At 42.0% G+C, this 23,585-nt stretch overlaps 1 protein-coding gene across 1 annotated transcript in view; it reads right to left on the reverse strand.

The window, feature by feature from the left end:
* Positions 1 to 21,770, reverse strand: part of PPP1R9B (protein phosphatase 1 regulatory subunit 9B) — a 67,053-nt gene extending 45,283 nt beyond the window's left edge. The window contains exon 1 of the mRNA XM_088143502.1: positions 19,763 to 21,770. Coding sequence (XP_087999628.1) covers positions 19,763 to 21,199 — 1,437 coding nt within the window. The 5' untranslated portion in view covers positions 21,200 to 21,770. The remainder of the gene's footprint in view (positions 1 to 19,762) is intronic.
* Between the last annotated feature and the right edge of the window lie 1,815 nt (positions 21,771 to 23,585).

Raw genomic sequence — 23,585 nt, forward strand, 5'->3', positions numbered from 1 at the left:
TCCAACAAAACCATAACACATAGTTAAAGATAGATATTTAATTTCATAAAAGAAAACAGCCTTCTTCCCCCCTGGCCTCACTCCCACTTTTTGTCTCTCCCTCACCTGTTTTCTTCTTCCTTATCTTTCTTTCTTGAATATTTAAGCTGTTGCAATTTCTCTTTGCTCCAGTTTCCACAGATGACCTTCACCATCTTATTCAGGCCAAGTACCAACCCCTTCCCCTCTTCTAATGATAAAAAGAAATGGGTTTAAACATCCTAAAAGCCCCTCAGTTCCTGCACCTCTGCAAATACACGCCACTCATTTGTCTTGAGCAAATTCTTCCATGGGGGTGGCTCTAGTAAGTGATGTGGATAGCAGGGAGGCTAAATGGATCATTTGAAGCTGAGGCTCTTTGTTCATTTCAAATGATATCGCAACATGTACTACTATACTGTACAATAATCACCACTGATTACCATTAATACATTAACCATTGTTAACCCCACTTTGCAGACAGGGAAACTGAGGCTGAAAGCTTAGCTGGCAAGCTCATGACAAAGGTGAGATCAGAATCTTCACTATCAGATTCATAGATCAGTCTCACAACTGATATGCTACACCAGTTCTTTGTAATTACTTTTGTAGTCCACAAAAATAATTTAGACCCTATATGATCATACACTATTATAATTAACTAACATTGTTATTGTTCCAAATCAACTGGTCCTTTCAGTAAATAGAAAATAATCTTCCCACCCCATCCCACAATCCTGCACTACAAAACCAGCAACCAACAAAAGAGAACTTCACTATAAGAATTCTTAAATTTATCATTTTGGGGGGAAGACACTGAGATTTTAAAGTACATTTATCCTTAAAATAAAGGCAACTGGTTTCATTTTATTATAACACAAAAGAGAGCCAGTCTGGTGTAGTGGTTAAGGCATCAGGCTAGAAACCAGGAGACTGTCACTTCTAGTCCTGCCTTAGCACAAAGCCAGCTGGGTGACACTGGGCCAGTCACTCTCTCTTAGCCCTGGGAAGGTAGCAATGGCAAACCACTTCTGAAAAATGCTGCCAAGAAAACTATAGGGGGCAGTTGCCAGAAGTCAAAATTGATTTGAAGGCACAATTTTTTAAAATCCCCAAAATAATGTTGGAAGAAATTATGCTATTTGTGACCAAATAAATGTAGATTGGCTACACTCTCCATTTTTAAAAAAATTTAGACCAGTGTGGGTGTGAACACATCAGCACAGGCACATATACACACACGTGCTCTTCCTATTTCACAAACTCAAATCCACTTGCATAACAAAAACCATTACAAAAACGCTACAGAACTTGGGAAAAGTTCATTCTTGATATATAAGCACTAGCAAATAAGAAAAGCATCTTACACACATTCAGCCTTTTCTTCCCATCCAAATAGTACCTACAGCAAACATAAAAGGAGGAGTATTTTTGGAGTGTGGAATAGCTGTGCTTTTACACTAAACTGAATGAAGATACTTTCAAACTGTACATAGCTCTTAATATTACATTTGTATTCACTCTTCCACTGCTGGATATATGATTCAGTCAAGCCCAACGCAGAAATTTCCTTCTCTTTAATATAATAGATGGGACAAAAGATGATGGTTAATTGGTAATTAGCTGTAGTTAGATACCATTTGGCCTCTCACCTGGAACATACCTATAAGTTTCTCTGCTACCACAGTTCACAGCACTGACGGCATTCTCCTGGTCTAACTGTGGAAAACCATTTGACTTTTGATACGACTGTAGCAGAATCCAGATGTGAGGGGGCTAAACTAATTCAGTGTTGCTGAATTGCATGATTGCTGTTGGACTCAAAACAGCCCAGTTTCCATGGCTTAATAAAGTAGGAGATTAGCACTATAGGTATATACACTTCACTCTTCCTCTATAAGAACACTGGAATGAAACCCAAATGCTTTGTTCCCATGCTGGTATGGCAAAAATGTTAGCTTATGTCTTCCATTATTTCCATTACTTCCAAACTAGTAATCTATGTCTGTTAGCTTTGGAATGAGCCAGACTGTTAAATATATTTCCAGTCATAATTTCAGATCCCAGCTTTTTCTAGTACTGATAACTGAAATGTCTCAGTTCTGATAAAAATGAACCTAGAAATAATCAATTTTGCACTGCCTTCAGGGACTATGTTTGTGTATTGTTTGACTATCTGACCAGGCAAACCAGGGCAATCACTGAACATTTAGGAGAAGGGTAAACAAAGCCCAGAAGCCAAAGAACTGCTGATTAATCTATCTAATAGAATTTTGGACTTGTGGTTCTTGGGCAGAAGCACCTCCTCAGACTTTGAGAATAAGGCAAGTTACCACTTATCACAGAATAATTAGCTGCTATTTAAAAAAAAGCAAACAAAAAAAAAAAGGCAGCTTAGTTGGGAGGGCTTGAAATTCTCTAGATGCCAGTCAAAAAGCTTATTTCAAAGATATGCCTAATTGTCAGTCATTTATCATTGGGCAAGGATGATCTGGGGCAGCTGCTGTTACCAGTGCTGAGCTTTTCCTCTTGGCATTCCAACAATGACTATTATTATTATTGCCAGAATGATGATTAATAACAGGATTAGAGTGCTGGTTAAACCAGGCGGAACATTGGCTCACATGGGAGGCTCTCATAAGAGAATCACACCAAACAGCGCTTTCAACTGCAACGGAGCTTGATTCACCATTGTTTGGGCTTGCAAAGTTAGGGCTGAAAGACAGACAAAAATGGGAGTTTTCCCAAAATAGAATGAAGGATTTTCAGGGATAAAAAGAGTAAAGGGCAGTTGTATATGAAAGGCAGCTGGCAGTAAAGGGTTAAGCATTTCTAACCCACTGCTCCCCCCTTATCCAGAATTCTCAGCTGACTATGCCAATGAAGATATGGAGTGGAATTATATTGATTTAATTTGTTATCAAGATATTAACCACTGAACATGAGCTAATTGAATATAAACTCACAGTTCTCTTATGGTTCTCTTTATCTGTAAACCAACATTGGGCAGTCAGCTCTTCAAATAAAGGAAACCTTATAATACAGGAATGTTTTGCATGAACTTGTCCTACCTAGAAATGTGAGCTTCAGATGCTGAGATCTCCTGCATGTTTCTGAGCTGTGGAGACTCTGAAGAACAGCTACAATCAAAACTGATCAAATGAAAAAAAAAAGCAGTGGGGAGGGGAGTTGCAGATGAAAAGGAGCAGAAAGATTAGCTCCACAAACATCTGCTGTTTCAAGCATTCACAGCCTTATTTTCCTCTCAACTAGATAGAACTCTTAATATCAGTAACAACCTTCCTTCCCCACCTTCTGCTATCTTGAGCTCTAGGAGAAAAAGCATAAAATAATAACAATAACAACAAAACCTTTCTTCCTTGATCAGAAACAGGCAACCCACACCCTTCCAACTTCAATATATTGGATTACAACTCAAGCTGCCATAGCCACTAGATCAACCTTGGCAACTTTAAGACATGTGGACTTCAGCTGGCTGGGGAATTCTGGGAGTTGAAGTCCACGCATCTTAAAGTTGCCAAGGTTGAGAAACACTGCACTAGATACACTGAGTAGGGATTCTTAGGAGTTTTAGTCCAGCCAGAAGCTGCAAGAGAACATTGAGAAGGAGATGTCCTTTCCTACACTTCCATAACTACTAAATAAGAAAGTCTGCCATTCCTATCGACAGATATGAACCAAAACCCTTCTCCCCCCCATCCCCCATGGAAGAAATCTCTCTTGAGACAAGCCTGATTCCATAGCCAGATGAGAATGCAGTAAAGTGATAGCATTGAATTCCCCTCTTAAAAGCTAGGAAACAATTTTCACACTTCTCTGAATGTGCTGAGAGCTGCTTTGCTATGTGCTAAAGGAACTGATCCTAAAATATACATCAAAATATAGCAAGCAGATCCTCCTGCTTCAGGCTTCTTGTGGTATTATCTACCGTTGAGGGATGTTTTTAGAAGTCTGAAGCAAAAAATCCAATTGCATAAAAGCCTTAATCTGGGACACAATTACTGGGAACCTCCTGTGAAATCCCCAGCAAAATAAACAAAAGGTCATTGCTAATTTGTCTTTTCCAGCTCGACAATGACACTAACCTCAAGCTGGTGTCCTCCAGTTTGTTGAGATATCAGTCTCCACAGTCAGAATGGCAGAGACTTGTGTAAGCTATGGACCATGGGAATTGTAATCTAAATTGGCAGTGAATTCTGGGATTAGAGGCCAAACATAAGTGGAGGGCACCAGGTTGAAGATGCCTTTAATATTTATAACAATGATACTGGAGAGAGTAGGCAGAAAAGGCTTTTTCTTCCCTCTCCCATAACGTTCAACCTTCAGTTCCCAATAACACCGATTAGCGGATGACTTCGGATAGACAACCCATTGCATCTGCTGCTGTGGGATGCAATAACAGCCCCTGGGTCAAATGCTTTGGAAAAGTAATTAGATTCATGCAGCATCAGCCTGCCAGTGGCAATTAGCTGTGGTGCTATACGCAACCTCTGGGTTATGGGGAGAAGGAACTAGAGAGTTATATCGCCTTCAAGCTAACCTTGAAGGCTTCCTGGATCCACACTGTTAGTCACTATGGGAAGGAGAGTGTCAGGACAGGTCTGATGTAGCAGAACTGTCATCAGAAGTAGCCTTTCCTTTTTCTCAGCACCTGCTCGCTAAACAGAAATACACAGTGTGCTGGAATTCAGCTCCCTATTTCCTAAATAATATGGCCTCTAGCCATTATGGCTGGAAATTATGGGAGTCTAGTCCAATATAGCTGGAGGATATGAGGGTGGGGAATGTTGCTTTGATAGACTTTCTTGTAGAGCGCACCGGTAGTAAGATTCCGATATTACATACCTATCTATAATTAACACAAATCTATTTCAAACAATGGTTTTCCATTTTGGTTTGCTGTTTAATAGCAAATTAGGCTATGTCAGTTCAAATATCAGGCTACAACCATGCAGGTTATCCTCTATGGCTTGATGTGACATCTGTACTGATTTGAGTCTGGCTATTATGTAAAGGGGTTAAGTGTCCCTCTGAATCTCCAGATACATACAGTTGCTCACAAAATTAGTGCAACTTGCTTATGAAAACAAATGTGTTTTAAAAACAAAGTGATAGAAGAGAATGTTATGTACCTACCTCCATTACTAACATACTCTGGAATTCAACACATTCAACTATCCCTACTTTTACTCTTCTTTTGGCCATCCAAATAGTAAAGAAGCTTGACAAAACGCAAAAGGTGGTATTCTACATTTTAAAGGTTTTTTTTTTTAAGGGATTGTCTCATAATTTGTTCCCTTCCTCTGGTGTCCATCTGATGCTCAGGAACAAAGTGGAACAGATGGCCTCTCAGCCAGCAAATAGAAGCTTCCAACCAAGGGGATAAAGCAGCCTTCTCTCTTGGGGAGGGGGTGGGGAAGGATTATAGTAGAGGGCTTAAAGACAGCAAGGCCAGTCCAACAGACCCCATGGCTCAAACAGTAACATGGGAATCACTAAGTTCCAATATCCCTACTGCTGTAGACACAACAGAGCCAAGGCAAATTTGTTCCCTAAAATTATAATCTGGATTCTCTTTTGCAAAACCTGCAGGTGAATATCCACCGGCTGTTCTTGAAACAGACAAGCTGTATTTGATATCCCAACTTATTTGTTTTTATAGCTTGGTATCTTGCCAGTTGATATCTGACAGGCCCTGATAACTAATATGGAGGGATATTTTGATGTTTCACTCTATCAGCCATACTAATAGTTGATATGTAGGGGTTTTTTAAAATGTTCTATTTCAGGGAATGCTTTCAAGTTTGACTCCTTTGTGAAGGAACTTCTGCAAATTTTCAGGTGGTACCACCATATAGGATGCTCGGGCACCTGCTAGGATCCCAGGACTTGCCCAAGGTCTGTAAGCCATTTAAAATTTCTTTAAAAAGCTTAAATGTTTATTTCTCACAATGTTCCAAAAACATTACATTAAAAAAAATTGTGAGGAAATTTTAAACTGAGCTCTTCAGTGATAGAAGCCCTGTGGCTCAGATGGCTCACCAGGTGGCACTTTACCAAATTCCTTTCCCAAAATGAAGCCGTTTCCATACATCAGTATTTCTCAACCTTGGCAAGTTTAAGATATGTAGACTTCAACTCCCAGAATTCCCCAGCCAGCATGGCTGGCTAGGAAATTCTGGGAGCTGAAGTCCGCACATTTTAAACTTGCCAAGGTTGAGAAACATTGCCATACATTAAAAAGTCATTGTTAAAGTTCATTGTATCTGTAACTCACTGTCAGCTAAACACACAGGCCATCCTGACATGGCATACTGCAGAGAAGGTTTTGTTTTTTGTTTTTTTAGTTTAGAAAAGCTAATCTGCCATTTCTGTTGTCTCTTCTGTTGAAAAAAAAAAAAATCCTAAAATAGCCAGGCTTCCCCAGGTGGCCAGATGAAAACTACTGATATCACATTTTGCTGTTTAGATTGTTACTAAGAAATAAGGTTTCATACTCAATGGAATGTGATAGTTTGTACCTTTTAAAATCAAATAGCATTTGATAGATAATATGCAACAGTAATTAAAATTTGACAGAATTTAATACAAAGTTGGCAAATCTGTGGGTCTCCCCATACTGTTAAACATTTCACAGCATTTTCCACCACTGGAAATGCTGGGTAAGACTGCTGGGAGTTGGAGTTCTCCAACTTCTGAAAAGCTATAGGTTGCTGAATCTTGATTTAACAGAGGATTGCATTTGAAGCTTGCTGAAACAAATAATGTAGAAATAAGTAATTCTAAAGTCTTAAAATACAAGATTTTATATTCAGTTTTTCTCACATAAAACTTTCTAAAAAATATTCAGTTTTTCTCACATAAAAATTTGCAGACTTCAGCAAGTTTAGAATGCTTGAGTATATTTGTTTTATCTCTGTATGTCTCAAAGAAAGACAAGTTTAAGCACCTGCAGTCCAAAGTACAGATGGAATTGTGAGAAATGCAGGACAAGTGGTGGCAGAGAAAGGCTGAGCAGGTAGAATGCTATGCAGACTGGAGAAATTTCACATGCGCACTCTCCACTCCATCCTTGGCATTCATTGGCAAGACCATGTCTCCAACCTGGAGATCTTGGATCGCGTAGAGTCCATCAGCATTAAGTCCCTGATTATCAGAGCCCAGATGCGGTGGGTGGGACAGGTCATCAGAATGGATGACCACCTTATGCCTCGCCAATTGCTCTATAGCGTACTGGAGTCTGGGAAGAGACCTCGAGGTCCACCATGCAAGCGCTACAAAGACGCTGTGAAAGAAACCCTACGCCACTGTGACATCCAGCCAATGAAACTAGAAGCTGCAGTTGCTGACAGAACCTACTGCCGAGCCACATGCTATGAAGCGTCCACTAGCTCTGAAGACAGGCGCCACCAAAAACTGATAGAAAAAAACATGAGTGGCGTCACAGAATAACAGCCACGGTTACTATAACCATGGACTTCCAGTGCCCCCATTGTGCTAGACTGGGCTTCCAGACTGTAGAGCTACCTCTGTGTCCAGAGACGAACTGCACAACAGCACGTCTTCTTCGAACCCGAAGGACTACCATATAAAGTGTGAACTTGTACAGCTCAAAAGGAAGTGGCTAATCCCTAAGAAGATACAGGGCATGTTCAAGCATAATCCTTGACCTCTGTTGAGAAACCTTTGCTTTTGATTCCTAGTGAAGGTGTGGTGGCAGCTTACAGCTTCATAGTACTGAAATTCTGTGCAGGTTAAGGGCACCTTTTTTATGTGTATCACTCTTAAGCCTGCCTGGAGCAGAAGCACATTATTGTGCCAGGATAACCACATGGGATGGCCAAAGAGATCCCCTCATCTGAGACAAGGTCACTCCTTGAGTAGGAAGGAGAGAGTGCCATTCCTCCACCCTCACTTGCACCCCTTTACTGGCAGCAACAACATTTGTTCTCTGGCTGACTGCCATTTAAAGTCATTCCAAGGTTATCCTCAGATGCATATTCTGTGAAGTTCAGGTTAGATGCCACAGCTACCTTGAATTGGCTGTGTTCCTCGACATACTTAAAACTGAATCAGTTACAGATCTAACAGCTGCATTTTCACAACAGGCTAAGCTTGGTTATTTTTACTGAAATTTAGTCTGATGTGCAAACCCAGCTCATTTGGTTAGTTTATGGTTCAGCGTACACTGAAATCAGAGAATGGGTTAATGAAAACATGGGTGCTGGAAGGATGCAAATGACGAAACACACACTGTGATGTCACAATTCAAACTGTGTCCCTTTTATACTCATGATGTGACATTGCATGCATATACATAAGGAGCAGAACTTACACTGCAATGTCACAACACTTGTTTTATTATTCCAGTGTAACAGACAGATTCTGCAGATCCCTCTGCCCTCAAAGTGATCCTACAGAACGAGTGATTGGACAGCTAATCATTTAAAAAACCTGTGTGTGCCTTAGGTAAAATGAAACAGCAGCTCCAGCTGGTGGGTAGCAGGTAGGGATTTGGCCCCCATTCAGCACTATCCCAGTTTGTCACTGGAAGCTACTTTATTTCTATCATCATACAATGTTCTGATTCTTTGTCAATAAATGCTAACAGCAGGAAGCAATGATTGGCCCTTGCCCAGAAGACCCTTAATTACATTAATTGTAATTAATTGTAAGTGGATTCCTATTTCTTTAATATCACCATTGGAGAATCACAACTCTGTGCATTCTTAGAAATATAGCCAGATCAACAGAAAGTCAGACAGACAGATGAATAACATTAACTTGTTTATTTTTTATGTACTGATTTCATATGATTTGATGGACGAGAGGTCTTTCTCTAAGCTAAATTTAGAGAGGCATTATAGCACTGATTGTAGAATATATTCTTCCTGCAGGATACTATTTTCTAAACCCGTTTCCAAACAGGGAAGGAAAACCTTCTAGATCCTAGACAACCTGACCTGCCAGTCAGGGTCATTTATGGTGGGCTAGACTCAACTAGTGGCCAGATTCAGCATTAGGCCACTCCCCATGTTCTTAAGCTCAGTTTTTTGAATCCTCGACAGAAAATGTTTCACCTTTATTTGAAATGTCATCTTGTTTTGGCAGTTGCAGTGTCAGAATGTCTGCCTCACAACATCTTCCATTATTGTTCTGTGTTTTATATATACCATCTCAGGAAAAATATCACTTTGGCTTTGTGGTTCATGCCAGCCCTCCCCAGCCTGAAGGCTTTCAGCTGTGTTGGGACTGCAAGTCACTACAACCTAGAAGGCACCCAACTAAGGGTAGGTAAAGTTTATGATATTCAGGCAAGACCACGCCATCAGCCCAAATCTTGGTAACAATAACAGTCACTGAAAAACTTTGGAATCTAGATTCTTAACTGAACTGAATATTGGGATTCAGACTTATGGGACCATCCAGTTCATCTGTGACAAGTAGCGAAGGGCAGCAAGAAACCAAACATATGAAGGAAGTTTTCGTGACATGGGCAAGGACGTTGATATGAGGAGGCAACCTTGCTTTCATAGTACAAGATAACTATTTTTTTCTTCGATACCCTTTTGCACAGAAAAGCAACATAGAGATAAAACACTGAGTTTTAAAAAGTAACATAAATCCAGAGTTGCATACTAGGGAAGCACCCAGCTTCCTGAATTCACAAACTAGATTGAGCAAGCACTGTACCGTCAAACCGACAGATTCTCTGGCACTGGAATAAAAATAGTGAATTTAGTTCAAATTATACTTGAAGGTAGGGATTCTCAACCTTTTTTTGTTCATGGGCTCCTTTTGAGCCTCCTTTACTCTGTGACCTCCCTCATAATCACTGTTAGCTAGAAAAATGGTACTTTACCATCTGCACTGTTTATTAATCTAAACTATATCATATAAAGACTGTGCCCCCCTAGAAAAATGGCATGGCCCCTCGGGTGGGGGCATATGGCTCATGTTGAGAGCCACTGCTCTAAAATACGGATGGGCAACTTGCAACCCATTAGCCCCAGGCAGCCATTGCACTTTCTTTAATGAGGCTACTGGCCTAATTTCAAAAGCGTTCTGAAACCAGTGATTCAAGTTTCTGGCTTTATGAGGGCTGCATTCATAGACTGGGCATGGCTAGGGAAAGGAGGAGGCAGGGCAAGGACAAGACAGTGATTTAAATTAATTTACAGTAAATTACAATTAAATTAATTAAGTTCAATCAATATAATTCCTTGTGTATTTAAAAATGTTCAATTTCTGTTATTTTAAAAAATTACAATTTGAGACATTTTGGCGTGACTCTGGAGGCTGCATCCAAGGCTTTAGGGCAGTGTTGTCCAAACTTGGCCACTTTAAGATGAGTGGACTTCAACTCCCAGAATTCCCCAGCCAGCCATGCTGGCTGGGGAATTCTGGGAGTTGAAGTCCACTCATCTTAAAGTGGCCAAGTTTGGACAACACTGCTTTAGGGGGACATACTGCCCAGGAGCCTCAGGTGTGCATACCTCCACTAAGGCAATTCTAGGAGAGTGGACTCTTACGTTAAAATAGCAACGTTGACCAACAACACAGTGAGAGAGAATGAACACCATACTGGCTTTGAAAGGGGCAGAGCAATAATGTTGATTGCTAGGAAAGTTGTTTTGTTTCTTGTTTAATAATTCTGAATCCATACAAAATTTTGAAATTTGGTGTTGGAGAAAACTCTTGAGAATACCATGGACAGCCAAGAAAACAAATGGATCATTGGACAAATCAAGAGAGTTCTCCCTCGAGGCACAAATGACCAGGCTCAAATTATCCTACTTTGGATACATTATGCGAAGACCTTGCTCTCTGGAGAAGGCTCAAATGCTGGGAAAAGTGAAAGGAAAGAGAAGAAAAGGATGACCAGCAGCAAGATGGGTGGACTTAGGTACAGCGGTGATGGGTACACCATGAGAAGACCTGAAGGACCAGGTTAGGGACAGACTGTCATGGAGAAAATCTACCTATGTGGTCACTAAGAGTTAACACCAACTTAATCAATCAATCATATACAAATGAAAACTTAGAAAATGGGAGATTTTGTTGTAAATGAGTAAGACTTGGTACACAGTTAGGCCTGACCTCCATTCAAGCATTAAACCTGAATGAGGTTTTAAATTTGTGTAAGTCACAGTTTCTCATGGGTGTCTACTGAGGCAAGCAAGGGAGAAGTGGTGGAACATGCATCGCAACACAAACCCCACCCTTTATGCACTTGCATGTGATTTGCAATGCATGTACAAAAGGGCAGAACTGGCACTATGACAACATGACACACATTTCATCATTCTGGCATCATTGTGGCTAGCTTGAAATGCCTCTACTCTCTCTCTCTGTCCCCGATCTTGCCATGTCAAGCAACAAGCCCTGACAGAATTTTCTACTGTATTCATATACACTGGTATGCTATTCTCTTGCAACTGGGGCTCCCACAAAGAGTCCTACTCATGTTTTAGCAGATTGGGGTACAGCCCCATATCCTCCAAACCAGCTAGAATACCCTGCTAGATTAGTGTCTAGACTCCCGTCAACATATATACCAGAATGGAGTGCTAGACTTCAGAGTTCGTAAGGTGGGCTGTTCCACTTTCTACTGTATATGGCAAATCACACTTTTAAAACACCCTTCTATGCTATAAAGGAAGAAAAAAATCCACATGGAATAATATATCTGAGGTTTGGCAGCAGCTTATCTAATGCTCTGGGTATCACAGTGTTTCACAGGATTGCTGTAATCATGATATCTTGCAAAATCTTTTGTGAGAATGTCAGTATCTTGCAAGTTGCAAGATTCAGCAATTTTGTGAAATTTCAGTCATGTAAAAATATTTAAATTTAAATAAATTTTGTGGGCTTATGCATGGCATTTACCAAAACAGCAGACATCCTATCATTTGCAGGCACTGTGTTACCAATCTACTAAATAATCTGGATAGAACCTTTCTCCCTTAAGTGTTATCTTACTATTGGTATGGATTTAAAAAAAAATTCAAAAACTACATCTCCTTATGTGTAATTTGAAGTGATACCATCCATTCTGCATGTCAGAATTTTGCTACCTCTTTCTGCTTCATGCTTGGCTCAAGTCTTAGAATGGTGAACAGAACTATAGAAACTGAAATATCCATTATCTTGTAATTCACTCAGGTGTATTATAACTACCCCTTTTCTTTTGCTAACCTGAGGGTCATGACAACATTATCCATAAGAGCTGAAGAAGGAAGATACTTACTCCTTATTTTAATCCATGGTGAACTAGCTGAAAAGTACTAAACAAGCCTAAGCATGCCTATTCAGAAGTAAATCATACAGAATCCCATTCAGACTTCCTTTTTTTCCTGTTCTGCCCCCCACCTCAAAAAAATGTTTTGTCTCTCACACTTTTCCCCCATCCTGGAGAACAGACATATTTATCTCGCCAGAAAACTGAAGTGATTGCTTGCAGAGGGCTTTAGAAATTAGGCCAATGGCTCCAGGTTGCTCACTCTTGACTTAAAGAATTAGACAGTGTGATGTGGTGACTAGGCTTTGATAGTTAGTCTACTGAAATATGAAATTCATTGGCAGGCCCTAGGCAAGAACAACGGTCCATCTCTAGCATTTTCTTACCATAGTGGCCAACCTAATTACCAATACCCTATGACACTTCAGAAGCAGAGCATGAATGAATAACTCCTTCTCACTAATATATCCCAGCAACTGGTATTCAAAGGCATATTGGAATATACATATATTATATACAGAGTATGTGTATGTGCATGTATGTATAGATATGTGTATGTTTGTGTGTATATGTGCATATAGTATATCTACACACACACACATCTCAACTGATCCTCTTTTAAAGCCCTGTTTTGGCAGCCAAGTTATGATAGTTATGCCAGTCTATGACCATAAAAAAGACTGTTTGATTGGCTTATGATAGCAAATTTCACAGCTTGACTAAAAAGCCATCATGACAGGTGTTGGTCTGTTTATCAAAAAAAAAAAAAAAATCCAGTTAGGTAATACCTTTATTAGGACTAACCAAAGTGACACGCAAGAATGTACTGTACAGGTAGTCCTCGCTTACCGACTGCCTCGTTTAGTGAGTGTTCAAGGTTACAACTGTGTAAAAATATTGCTTTGTGACCAATCCTCGCATTTATGACTGTCACAGCATCCCAGTCACATGATTGCTATTTGGGCACTTCACAACTGGCACTCATTTACGATTGTCGCAGCATCCTTTGCCATTTGTGATGGTCACTTGTGTGCTTCGCAGCTGGCTTGCAACAAGCAGAGTTAATAGAGAAGGCAGAAGTAAAATCGTAAGTTGCTGTCACGTGATGTTTTGCTTAAGAACCACAGTGATTTGCTTAACGACCAAAGGGGAAGTGAGGTTGTAAGCCCATTGCAGTCGTGATTTTCTGCTTAGCGACTACGTGCTAAGCAACAGAGTTGCTGGTCCCAATTGTGGTTGTTAAGCAACCCCTACCTCTATAAGCTTTTGAGGCTCTTAGAAGTTTCCATCAGGTTACCTATTACAAAAAGCTAGAAATGGGAGAAGAAACAAGGAGACCCAAAAGCAGGCCCAATTTAAAGCTATGAGCTCCAAACTAAGTCGCAAGATGGGAATTATAAATAGCGTATTTCTTTATGGTAGGTGAACGCAATATGAGGTTTCACCTAGAATTCAGGAACAAAGATAATAGGGATTTCTCCCACCTCAGTGAAATCATAAAAGTCTTGAGTGCCCAATTTGTCCGGGATCTCCATTCTGCTTCACTGAGTGTCCCACACAGCTCTAGTGTTATCTCCGTATCTATTTTCTGTACACTGTGCTCCCATTTATGCCTATGCATCAAATCTCTGTCTTCCTTGCCTTTTTTTTTTTTTTTTGCAAGTGTTATTCCTTGGAGGAACTCTTCCAGCCTCTTGTCATTGCAATTACACTTCAACCCAAATTTTAATCAGAAATGAAAATTCATGCACTCAGCCCACCCAACTGATCACTAGAGTTGACTATAATGCTACATGCACACAAGCATGCCAGCAGCATCTTTCTTCTGCCAAATGTGTCATAAAATGTATTTACAGTATTTTTTTTTTCATTTTAATTGGCTCTCAAATATAGCAGCAAGATTTCATTTTGGTATAAAACTAGTGCTAACCTATGTTTCTAATAGGCCTTTAAATTGTTTTAACTGCTAAAGCAGTTCTGACTGCAGTGGGATACTGATATGAAAGAACTAAATGACCCCATCTTTAATGGAAAAGATGTTCCACTAGAAGTGGAGAGATATCAGTTCAAATCCACTCTCAGCTTTGGCCCATCTATCAGCTGCATTCACACAACCAGGTTTGTTAAGGCCTAGTAGTGCATCCGTACAACATGCTAAGCTTACTTTTTTGTGGCTTAGCATATTGTACAGCCTTAGCCTATTCTTTTAAGTTTTAATGGATGAACTGACTAACCAAACACGTTGCATAAATTCAGGCACTATCTCTCTGCCCCACGTATCCCATAGGGCAGTTGTGAGAAAAAATAAAGGAAGGACTGCTATGTATACTGCTTTGAGTTCCTGGAGGAAAGGTGGATATAAATTTAATAAAAATGAATAAATAGGAAAAGCTGCTCCCTTTCAAATTCTAACTTTTGCTTCTAAACTGAACAAACTCTTACTTTGTTTGATGGTAGTTGCTAATATTCCCTGCACCCACACTCTACCACCCCAAGTGGGAATTTGTTTGGTTTAGTACTATTACTAGAATCACATTTCCTGGAGATATGTCTCTTCCCTCCTTGTTGATACATGCGAGAACAGCAGAATTTGTCTGTGACTCACAGATAAATTATGGGATAGTATTACTTTTTTTTTTTTCTGTATTAGTTCAGGATTGCTTGTGGTCCCAGTATCAGTGAAGTTCACAGACAGAATCTGAATCAAGTCACACATGCCCAGCAAAAACAGAGTTCATGCACAACTCTGCACTTGTACCCCAGAGATCAGCTGACTGCCAGGTTGAATTTAGAAGAGTTTCCTTTTGCCAGGTATAGTCTTTTCTCTAGTCACAACAAACAATAGCTCTAAGTCTCCCACATATCTAGGATTAAGAGATACGCATGAGTCTTAGCATTTCTCCTTTTGGACTGACTAAATTTGTAGAATTCAATGCCAAAAAGGGGATGATCAATGTCTTAGATGGCTTTAAAGAGGTATGTAAGAAATTTGTAAATAGAATCACCATACACAGGAGCAACGTAGCTTTACAGATTATGGTGGAGCCACCTAACAGTATTACTTTCATGTCTTACTTCCCAGAGACCTATAAGACGCTCACTGTTGCAAGCAAGGGGCTATACGTGATTTGTTCTGAATCAACAGCATTTTTTTTTTTACATTCTTGTACTGCCCTCTAAATTTGGGGCCTTCTACCCCACGCCAATTGTCTGAGACTATGCTAGATCTTGTGTGAGATTGCATAGTTCTCATGCCAGACCTTGCAGAGTTTCAGCATTCAGAACTCATGTGAAATTGCAGAAACATTTCAGCATTTGGTGACTTCTACAAGATTTGGAAGATTTTTATCTATAGGTATTACACTGCACTACATTGGATTGTATGAAATGACATGGCATGTAGGATCATAGCTTGCTTTGGGGGCAACAGGCACCCTGGCACCCACATACGCCATATGCTGACCTCTGATCTAAAGTAAATGGCAAGTGAGGGAAAGCAAGAGTCAGTGAGTCCTCTTCCCCTAGGGTCTGTGCTTGTAACCTAGAATTGGTGCTATATGTTACACAGTAGCTGGCAAATGGAGCATGAAAGACCGCCACTCTTATTACAAGGCCAGCCTTTGATTCTACACCCTACAATTCAATTCCATGGGATTTGGTTCATACGCAATGGAGATCTGCAAGTACTGCTGACCACCTTGAAGACATGCTTACCCAGAATGAAAAGAAAGAATGGAATGGAAGAGGGTTCTCCAGTATAGCTGAAAGAAGTCAGCTTGAACACTGCTCTCTGCTCTGATATCTTGCTGCCACCTACAACCATCTGCCAGTTGAGATGGCTGCATCACCCTGCCTAATGCTATTTAAGCAGATGGAAAGGCAGGATATACACTGAGTGAATATATGAAGGCTAGGACAACTGCTAACCTTGTCCTCAAATCACACCCTCCCCATTATGCCCACAGTTAGCTGCATGACAGACACATGCTAACATCATCAAGTATTTGGATGAGGACAGTACAGAACAAAGAATATGCTAGCATCATAAGAATTTGGGATCACATATTTTATTTCTGAGGTAGAGTTCTCCATGTACCAAAGCTCATCCACAAACAAACTACATGTATACCACAAGTGCGGACAAAGGACCAGCATATCTGATAAATCCCAGATAGTTTCACCTAATGAGTAGAGAAATGCTCATAGAATCATAGGATGTAAGAACTGGAGTTAATGCAAGAATCCACTAAATCATCCCTGACTGGTGGCCATCCAACTCCTGTTTAAAAACCTCCAATGGGCAATGCCAGGGAGTCCATCATAATTCAAGGCAGGCTGTTTCACTGCCTTAACAGCTTTTATCATCAGGAAATTCTTCCTAATATTCAGTTTGAACTCCTTTCTTTTAATTGGTGCCTATCCTGCTCTCAGTTTCAACAGAGAATTGGGCCATTCCCTCCAGGACGTGAAAGTCTTTCAAATATTTGAAGACTGTTATCATATCTCCCTTCGGTCTACTCTTTTATAAACTAGTATTTTGCAAACTTATTACAGCACAAAGCAAAACAAATATAACTTCTAATGTAGGCTCTCTTAACATAATTTGGGGCAAATTCTTTCCAGCCTCCAATATGGCACATCGTATGCTTAACATTACAATCTCCCAGAGTCTCCCTACAAAAAAGTTCACACAGTGTCAAGCAGCCTGGCAATGGCAGTCCTCAATTTTCTACAGCAAGGGTCCCTAAAAGTTTTGTGCTGCTAGGAAGGCTTGTCCATTTACAAAATGGCTTCAATAGAAGAACATAACCAGCTATAAAGCACTGATTTACAAACATGTTACCTTCTACCTCTCCCTACCCACCACCTCATGTGGAATGTTTCCTCCTATGCCTGTTTTCATTTTTCGTGTTACTGTACAAGAGGATACACTTCTAGACGAAGCAGCAAGCTACATCCATCCCTTATTTTTATTTTCTAAGAAAGCTTATAAGATCCAGAGATATTCTTTGAAATTAAGATGATACTGAAGTTGGATATTGAAGATGCTTTGCTCTGCAGAATGCCAACTTTCCTTTTAAAAAAAAAAACTACTTAAAAAAAATTACATTTAATTTAATGTAAGTTATTGGAGTTGGGAATAGGTGCCAAGAAAGATGTATCTAAAGGTTACAGTGGCCAGCTTTTAGTATCCAAATGCGTTGGGCTACAACTGCTCAGCCCTTCTGACCAAGAGGCTCACACATGGAGTGCATTTTTGTTCTTCTGGATCCCCTGGGAAATTGAATGGATTAATTGTCCACAAAAGCTTGCCAGTCAGGCATGTCCCTTCTCTCTTGATACCCACCAAAAAATAAACACTATCTAGGCTAGCTCCCAAGAACCCAAATATTCACGCCACCTCTGCTTGAGAAACACTGTGACTTTTTCAGGGTGCTTCTAACCTTATACTGACTGGAGCCAAGTTACCTTTGGTGGTGAAGCACTTTATTCATGCCCATTTCCAGCTTGCAGAAACTTAACCCCCAACTCCCAGTTTCTTATCTATGGCTGAAAATATTGTTCTCATTGTGCTAACCCATGGCATGTTTTAATAATGGTATGTGATCCAGTGACAGTGCCCTAGTTGACATAATTTCTGGATTAACAAATCATATTAAGCTGCAAAGTTACCAAATGGGCTAGGTTTACACAATATGCTAGACTAGGCCAATATGAGGTTGGGTAGCTTGTGGTTCCGCATGTTTTGGGAACCCAGCCATTATCTTCGTATGTTATATGCATCCACAATAAGCCAGCATAGTTTACTTGGGCACTGTGCGTTGCGCACCCTGCACTAACCTGGATTAACATGAGTAAACCCAGCCTTGTACAAATCATACCATAACACAAAGTTAAACCATGATTTACAAATTCCAATCACTTGGTTCATGCATCATACTGAGCTGAAATCAAACAAACCTTATTATGGCTTACTGTCATAAACAAACCTGGCCAATCTCATCTTAGCTTCCATCAAAAGCTACATCCCTGCATGCACCAATCTGTCTAAATGGGAGTCCATTTTTCTTTCAATTCAATTGCCCTTCCCCATGGAAAGGCAGAAGCCCTCCCATCTCTGGATCTACCTTGGCAAAGTGGTCCTTCAGTGTCAAACGAAGCCCAGTTGGCACTGGGAAATTACGCCTGGGATATCTTTCATTCTTGCAAGGTGTTGAGCGTGGGGGTGGGGAATGTAGTTAATCAACAGAGTCCAAGGGGGAAGGGGAGGGAAGAAACAGATTGCAATGGTGCGTCTTCCTTCATTTGTGTCAGCGACTTAATTCCCCCACCCCCAGAAATGCATAGCCCCAACCCCATGGATGAAGTGTGAGAAACTGAGATTTCACATCAAATGTGTTATTCCTTTTACTACCAGCAGCCAGATGCAAACGGGTCCATTTATAAACCCTCCCTAACCCTCAGTGTTTCATAAAAGCACTGCTTTGCAAAAAAGAGGATGAAGAACACCTTTTTCTCTTCCCAACCTCCTTTGTAAAATCAAGACACTTCAGCATCTCTCAGTCTGTTGAATTGTCTGCTTGAAGCAGGGAAATGGTCTGAAGTCCCCATCCCTTCTCTGCTGCTCCCATTCCTGGTTTTTCCATGCAAGACAAGACGGGGGAAAAACATGGTTGGGGAGATCCATGATGGCACTTTCCATCATGACATTAGCTGGTACCATTCTTTTAAAACCACCTTTGCAGATGTACACCCTGCAAAAGTGATTCATTAATTCAGTTCTTAACTCAGTGAAAGGCTAATCCTGTCAAAAGTATCCTTGTTCCATTACTTCTAGGATAGAAGAGTTTTGCTATATTCTCCCTTCAATATTTAAGTGCACCAACAAAAGCCAGCATAAACCCTTTCCTGACAGATTTTAATGAATTAATGGGGCATTTGTTTTAAGCCTTGAAAAATCAAGGCCTTACAAGGGTAGATATCAGTGAGGATTAGGGGGAAAGGCCCTCTTTGCCTAAGAGATGTAGGCCTTCTTGCAATCAAGGGGTAAACCTGTAACTTGGCTGCTATTTCAGATGGGAGGGGGAGATTTGCACATCTGAATGATCCTCCCTGCAAAACCTCCCTTGCACAAATTTCTCCATATAGAGAAGAGAAGCACACCAGGGAGAATGTGTGGTTTGAAAATGCCTTCCGGATGGGCTAGTTCCTTTCACGTAGAGAACTGTATTTAATGAATGGATGGCAATTCTATATGAAAAAAGGAGTCTTCCTAATTATCCCTACTTACAGACCTTGAACTGGTTTAGTCAGAACATAGGTTTTCAGTCTCATCTGCTATTTTGCAAAAATTAGGCCCCAGAACAGATCCTTGGAATTCTCATTCAGGTTGATAAGAACACCCATGTCCAAGGACCACTGGACTTCCCAGAATCCAGGTGTCTTTCACAGTTGCTAAAGATATTGGGTCCAAAGGCCTACCTGTATTGGGGCTGTGCTGAAGTGGATCTTGCGATTAGGGACAGCCTCGTCCTCTTCTGACAGCCCAGGGATCTCGACACAGCTGGATTCCGGTGCATACAGTCCATCACCATCCTCGTCTTCATCCAGCCCACTCCCTCCTGAGTCCTCCCCCAGTCCACTGTAGGCACTAATGTCCACCAGGTCAGCCTCGGAGAAGTCCTCCTTCTTAGACTCATCACCCAGGTCGTTCTCCTCCGGTCCCTCGGCCTTGGCCACTTCCTCACAGTAAGTGTCTGCCAACGGGACTGGAGTTTCTAGGTACCTTTCGCCACCCAGCTGGCCATTTTCCAAAGCCGCGTGCACCGTGACCTCAGCCTGAATCACCTCTGCCCTGAGAGGGTCGGGCCCCTTAGAGGCCTTGCTGTTCTCATCTGCCACTGCTGCCGCCACTGCCACCTCAGCTGCCTCAAATTCCTGTTCGGAATCTCCACTCTCTTCCACTTCCACAGGCTTGATCTTGCGCACCTCTTGGACCTTCTGAGGACGTAGCCCCACACTGGAATCCTTGTCCCCAGGCTTCGCTGCTCCTGACCCACCAGGCACCAGTTTGTTTTGGGCTTTGTCAGTCTCAGGCAACCTTGCTCTCACTTGGAGAGTAGGCCCATCACTACTCCTAGTTTCTACCTTGGCACCTCCTTCTGGAGCCTGAAGGAAAACCCTGGACCTTTTGCTGACAATCTTGGAGTTGAGAGGCCCAACTTTGCCAGGGGCTTTATGGAGGTTATTCCTTAGGTCAGCCTTCTCAAAGACAGCGCTGAGCTGGCTTACAGTGGGAGACACAGCCTCTGTGTCTAGCTTGTCCAGGGATTCTGTGCTGCCGTTGAACCTCACCACCACATCCAGCTTCCTGTCCTGGAAGCCAGCTCTCTCTTTCCTCAGGAGCAGTTTGTTGGTGGTCTCCTTCTCCTGGAGGCTCCTCTCAAAGATCTTCCGGGTCTCCTGGAGCTTGGACAATGGCTTATCTGTTTTGGAGTCAAACCGGCTTACCCTCTCGGATACGCTGGTGCCCAGTTTCAACAACGCACTATGGTCTACATTCTCATTCAGGCTGCTGGCCCGGGGCAAGGACAACCGGACTGGCTTCTCCTTCATCTTGGCCAGATCAACTGCTCCCTCCCCTGGTGGCGGCGCAGTGCCCATTTGCAGGAACATGTTTTTGATCCGGTGGACATTGGACCCATACTTCTTGTTCCTGGCCTTCTTGGCCTCTTCGCTGTCAGCATGGCCCAGGGCATCCTTGGAGGCTTTCAGAGCTTGGATGCCAGCTTCGTAGGCGTTCCGGTGAGGCGAGGCACTCCTCAGGCTGCCTCCAGCCCCATTGCCCCCGCCGGTGCTGCCCCCGCTGCTGCTACTGCCACTGCCCCCAGGACTATTATGGGACTCGGTCTTCATCATGGTTCACCAAATCTTCTGGTGTCGCTGACACCACATAGCCTCAGGCTTCCTCCACCCCCGGGCCACCCTGCCTCCTCTTCCTCCTCCGCCTCCAGCAGCTGCACCAGAATCACATCGCGAGAGCCCGAAGGGGGCAAGGCGGCACGCCGCTTCTTCTCTACCAGGCAGCGCTCATTGTGCGGCAGGGAAAAATGTGGTCAACCGGCGGCGGGGGCGGCGGGGAGCGAACCGGATCCAGGGAGCTTCTGACCCACGGCGGTGGCAGCGGGAAGGCAGATCCTCCGAAGGGTCTGGATTAGCTGAGGCCCATTGCAGCCGGCTCGTCGGATGTGCTACGCCTCCCCTTCATCCCCCCTCCTCCTCTTCCTCTCCCTCCTTGTCGCTTTCGTTCTCGCTCGCTTTTGCAGCGCGATTACGGAGACCAAACCCTTCTGCAAACGCCACAGCCTGTCGCTCCTTTAAAAAAAAAAACAGTGTAGGGGGGAGAGCAGAAGGGGGAAAATGAAGAGAAAGAGAGGGGGGGAAAAACCGCTGGGTCTTAAAGTGATCACACTCCTCGCACCTCCCTCGTTTTCTGCTATGGCAGGAAAGGAAGCAAAAAAAAAAAAAAAAAGGGCAGCGACGCGTCCTTCCTCTCTCTCTCTCTCTCTCGACGCCCCCCCCCCTCCCCCGGCTGCCTTCCCTTTACCGAATAAGCGAAAAATGCACTGAGTCAATCAGTCCAATTGCAAGAGGAAGGAAGGGATGCGATGGGGAGGGAACCTCGGCTACGCCAGCTTTTGGATTTACCTCGCCGATGAATTATTAAAAAAAGTGATCATGACAATGTAATCCAATCCCTTCCGCGTGTCGGCTGTTTCACGCCTTACTGGCACTGGGGGAGGAGGTTTAAGCCCTCGTGTATACGCACACACATGCACCCGCCCCACGTGTCCTTGCTCCAAAACTGGATTACCCGTGGACGCCCCTTCCCCGACATTTGCCCACCCTTATATTTTCCAGCTCTTTGGAGACGTGTCACCCCGGAATCGCGGGCAGGGTCACTGATGCTGTGGGGATCCACCTCCATTTTAAGGCCGGGTTATCGAATCTGTACTAGGACGAATCTGTAGCAGGAGGACACCTTTATCTGACCCTACCGAAAGGGCCACAGAGATTGCCTGTATTCATAACAATTCCTTTAATCTGGCTGGACATGAACAATCCGTTTGCTGGGTTCACACAATACACTAAACCTAAAACAAGTGAACAGGTCACACACTACTCTTAAGTCACAAAAGCTGAGCTAGGCTTTGCATTAATCAAGTTTAAGATTAATATAGTTGTGCAAAACCAGCTGCCAACATGTAAAGCGAACATAGCCAAAAGCTCTGCCTGAGGCAATAGCTTTATTTGGGTCTATTAAAAAAAAAAGTGCATAAATAACCAACCGAAATGCCACTATTGTTTTCTAGTAAAACATTTCTTGGCCCTAATAAAGGCATTGCCACCATGGCTGTGTATTTTATATGCATCTTTCTCTCAGACAAATATAGTTGTTTATGCTCTTTTTACACTATTACAAAGCGTGCTTGGGTAAACACAGTACTTTTAAGCTTTGTAAGTGGGCTTTCCTAAGTACATAACCGACAAAACAAAAGAAGTGAGGGGGGTGAAAAAACCCAAGTGCTTTGTAAATATGGCTATAGGGAAAAAAAATCCAGCCAGTATGTTTAAATCCAAGGAGAAAGGTCCAGCTCTACAAAACAGGATAGGCCTGTGCATTGACTCCACCACTGCAGATGGCCACAGAATGCTTCAGCTTGCAACCACCTACCTCAACAACACTCCCTACATATAGAAAAGTAGAGAAAGTGAGGTTACAAATCTTTTTCCTGATGCCATGCTAGTCTGTATGCACAAACTTGCATTTATTTATTTATTTATTTATTTATTTATTCATTCATTCATTCATTCATTCATTCATTCATTCAGTAAAGGACAATGTTCCAAAGTAGGATAATCTGATATTCTTTAACAAGTCCTCAAAATATTGTTGTAAATAAAATTACAAATTAAAATTCTCCATCTTAAAACTTGAAATCAAAGCATTCAGTACAGTTCACCGGGCTTCCAGAAATAATTATGACAGTTAGTGAAATGAGCATGCTCTGAATTAGGAACAAAAACAGAGTTAGGCCACTGGGTTATCCAGGCCCAAACTGCCACGAGTGATTGGCAATGGCTTTCCTAAAGGAGTTTTTCCAATCATATTTAGAGGTGCTAATTTTATCATGAGCAATCCATAACTGAGATGATGCATTCACCCAAGTTCAACCTTGTCCTGAATTAACCCTAATGTGAAGTGAGGCAGGGTGAGGCATATGTAGGTGAGTGCTTAGAACAT

The sequence above is a fragment of the Python bivittatus genome, unplaced genomic scaffold (assembly GCF_059951505.1).
Source record: "Python bivittatus isolate LINGU-HERP-01145 unplaced genomic scaffold, Pbiv_v1 ctg000410_np1212, whole genome shotgun sequence".
NCBI classification, from domain to species: domain Eukaryota; kingdom Metazoa; phylum Chordata; class Lepidosauria; order Squamata; family Pythonidae; genus Python; species Python bivittatus.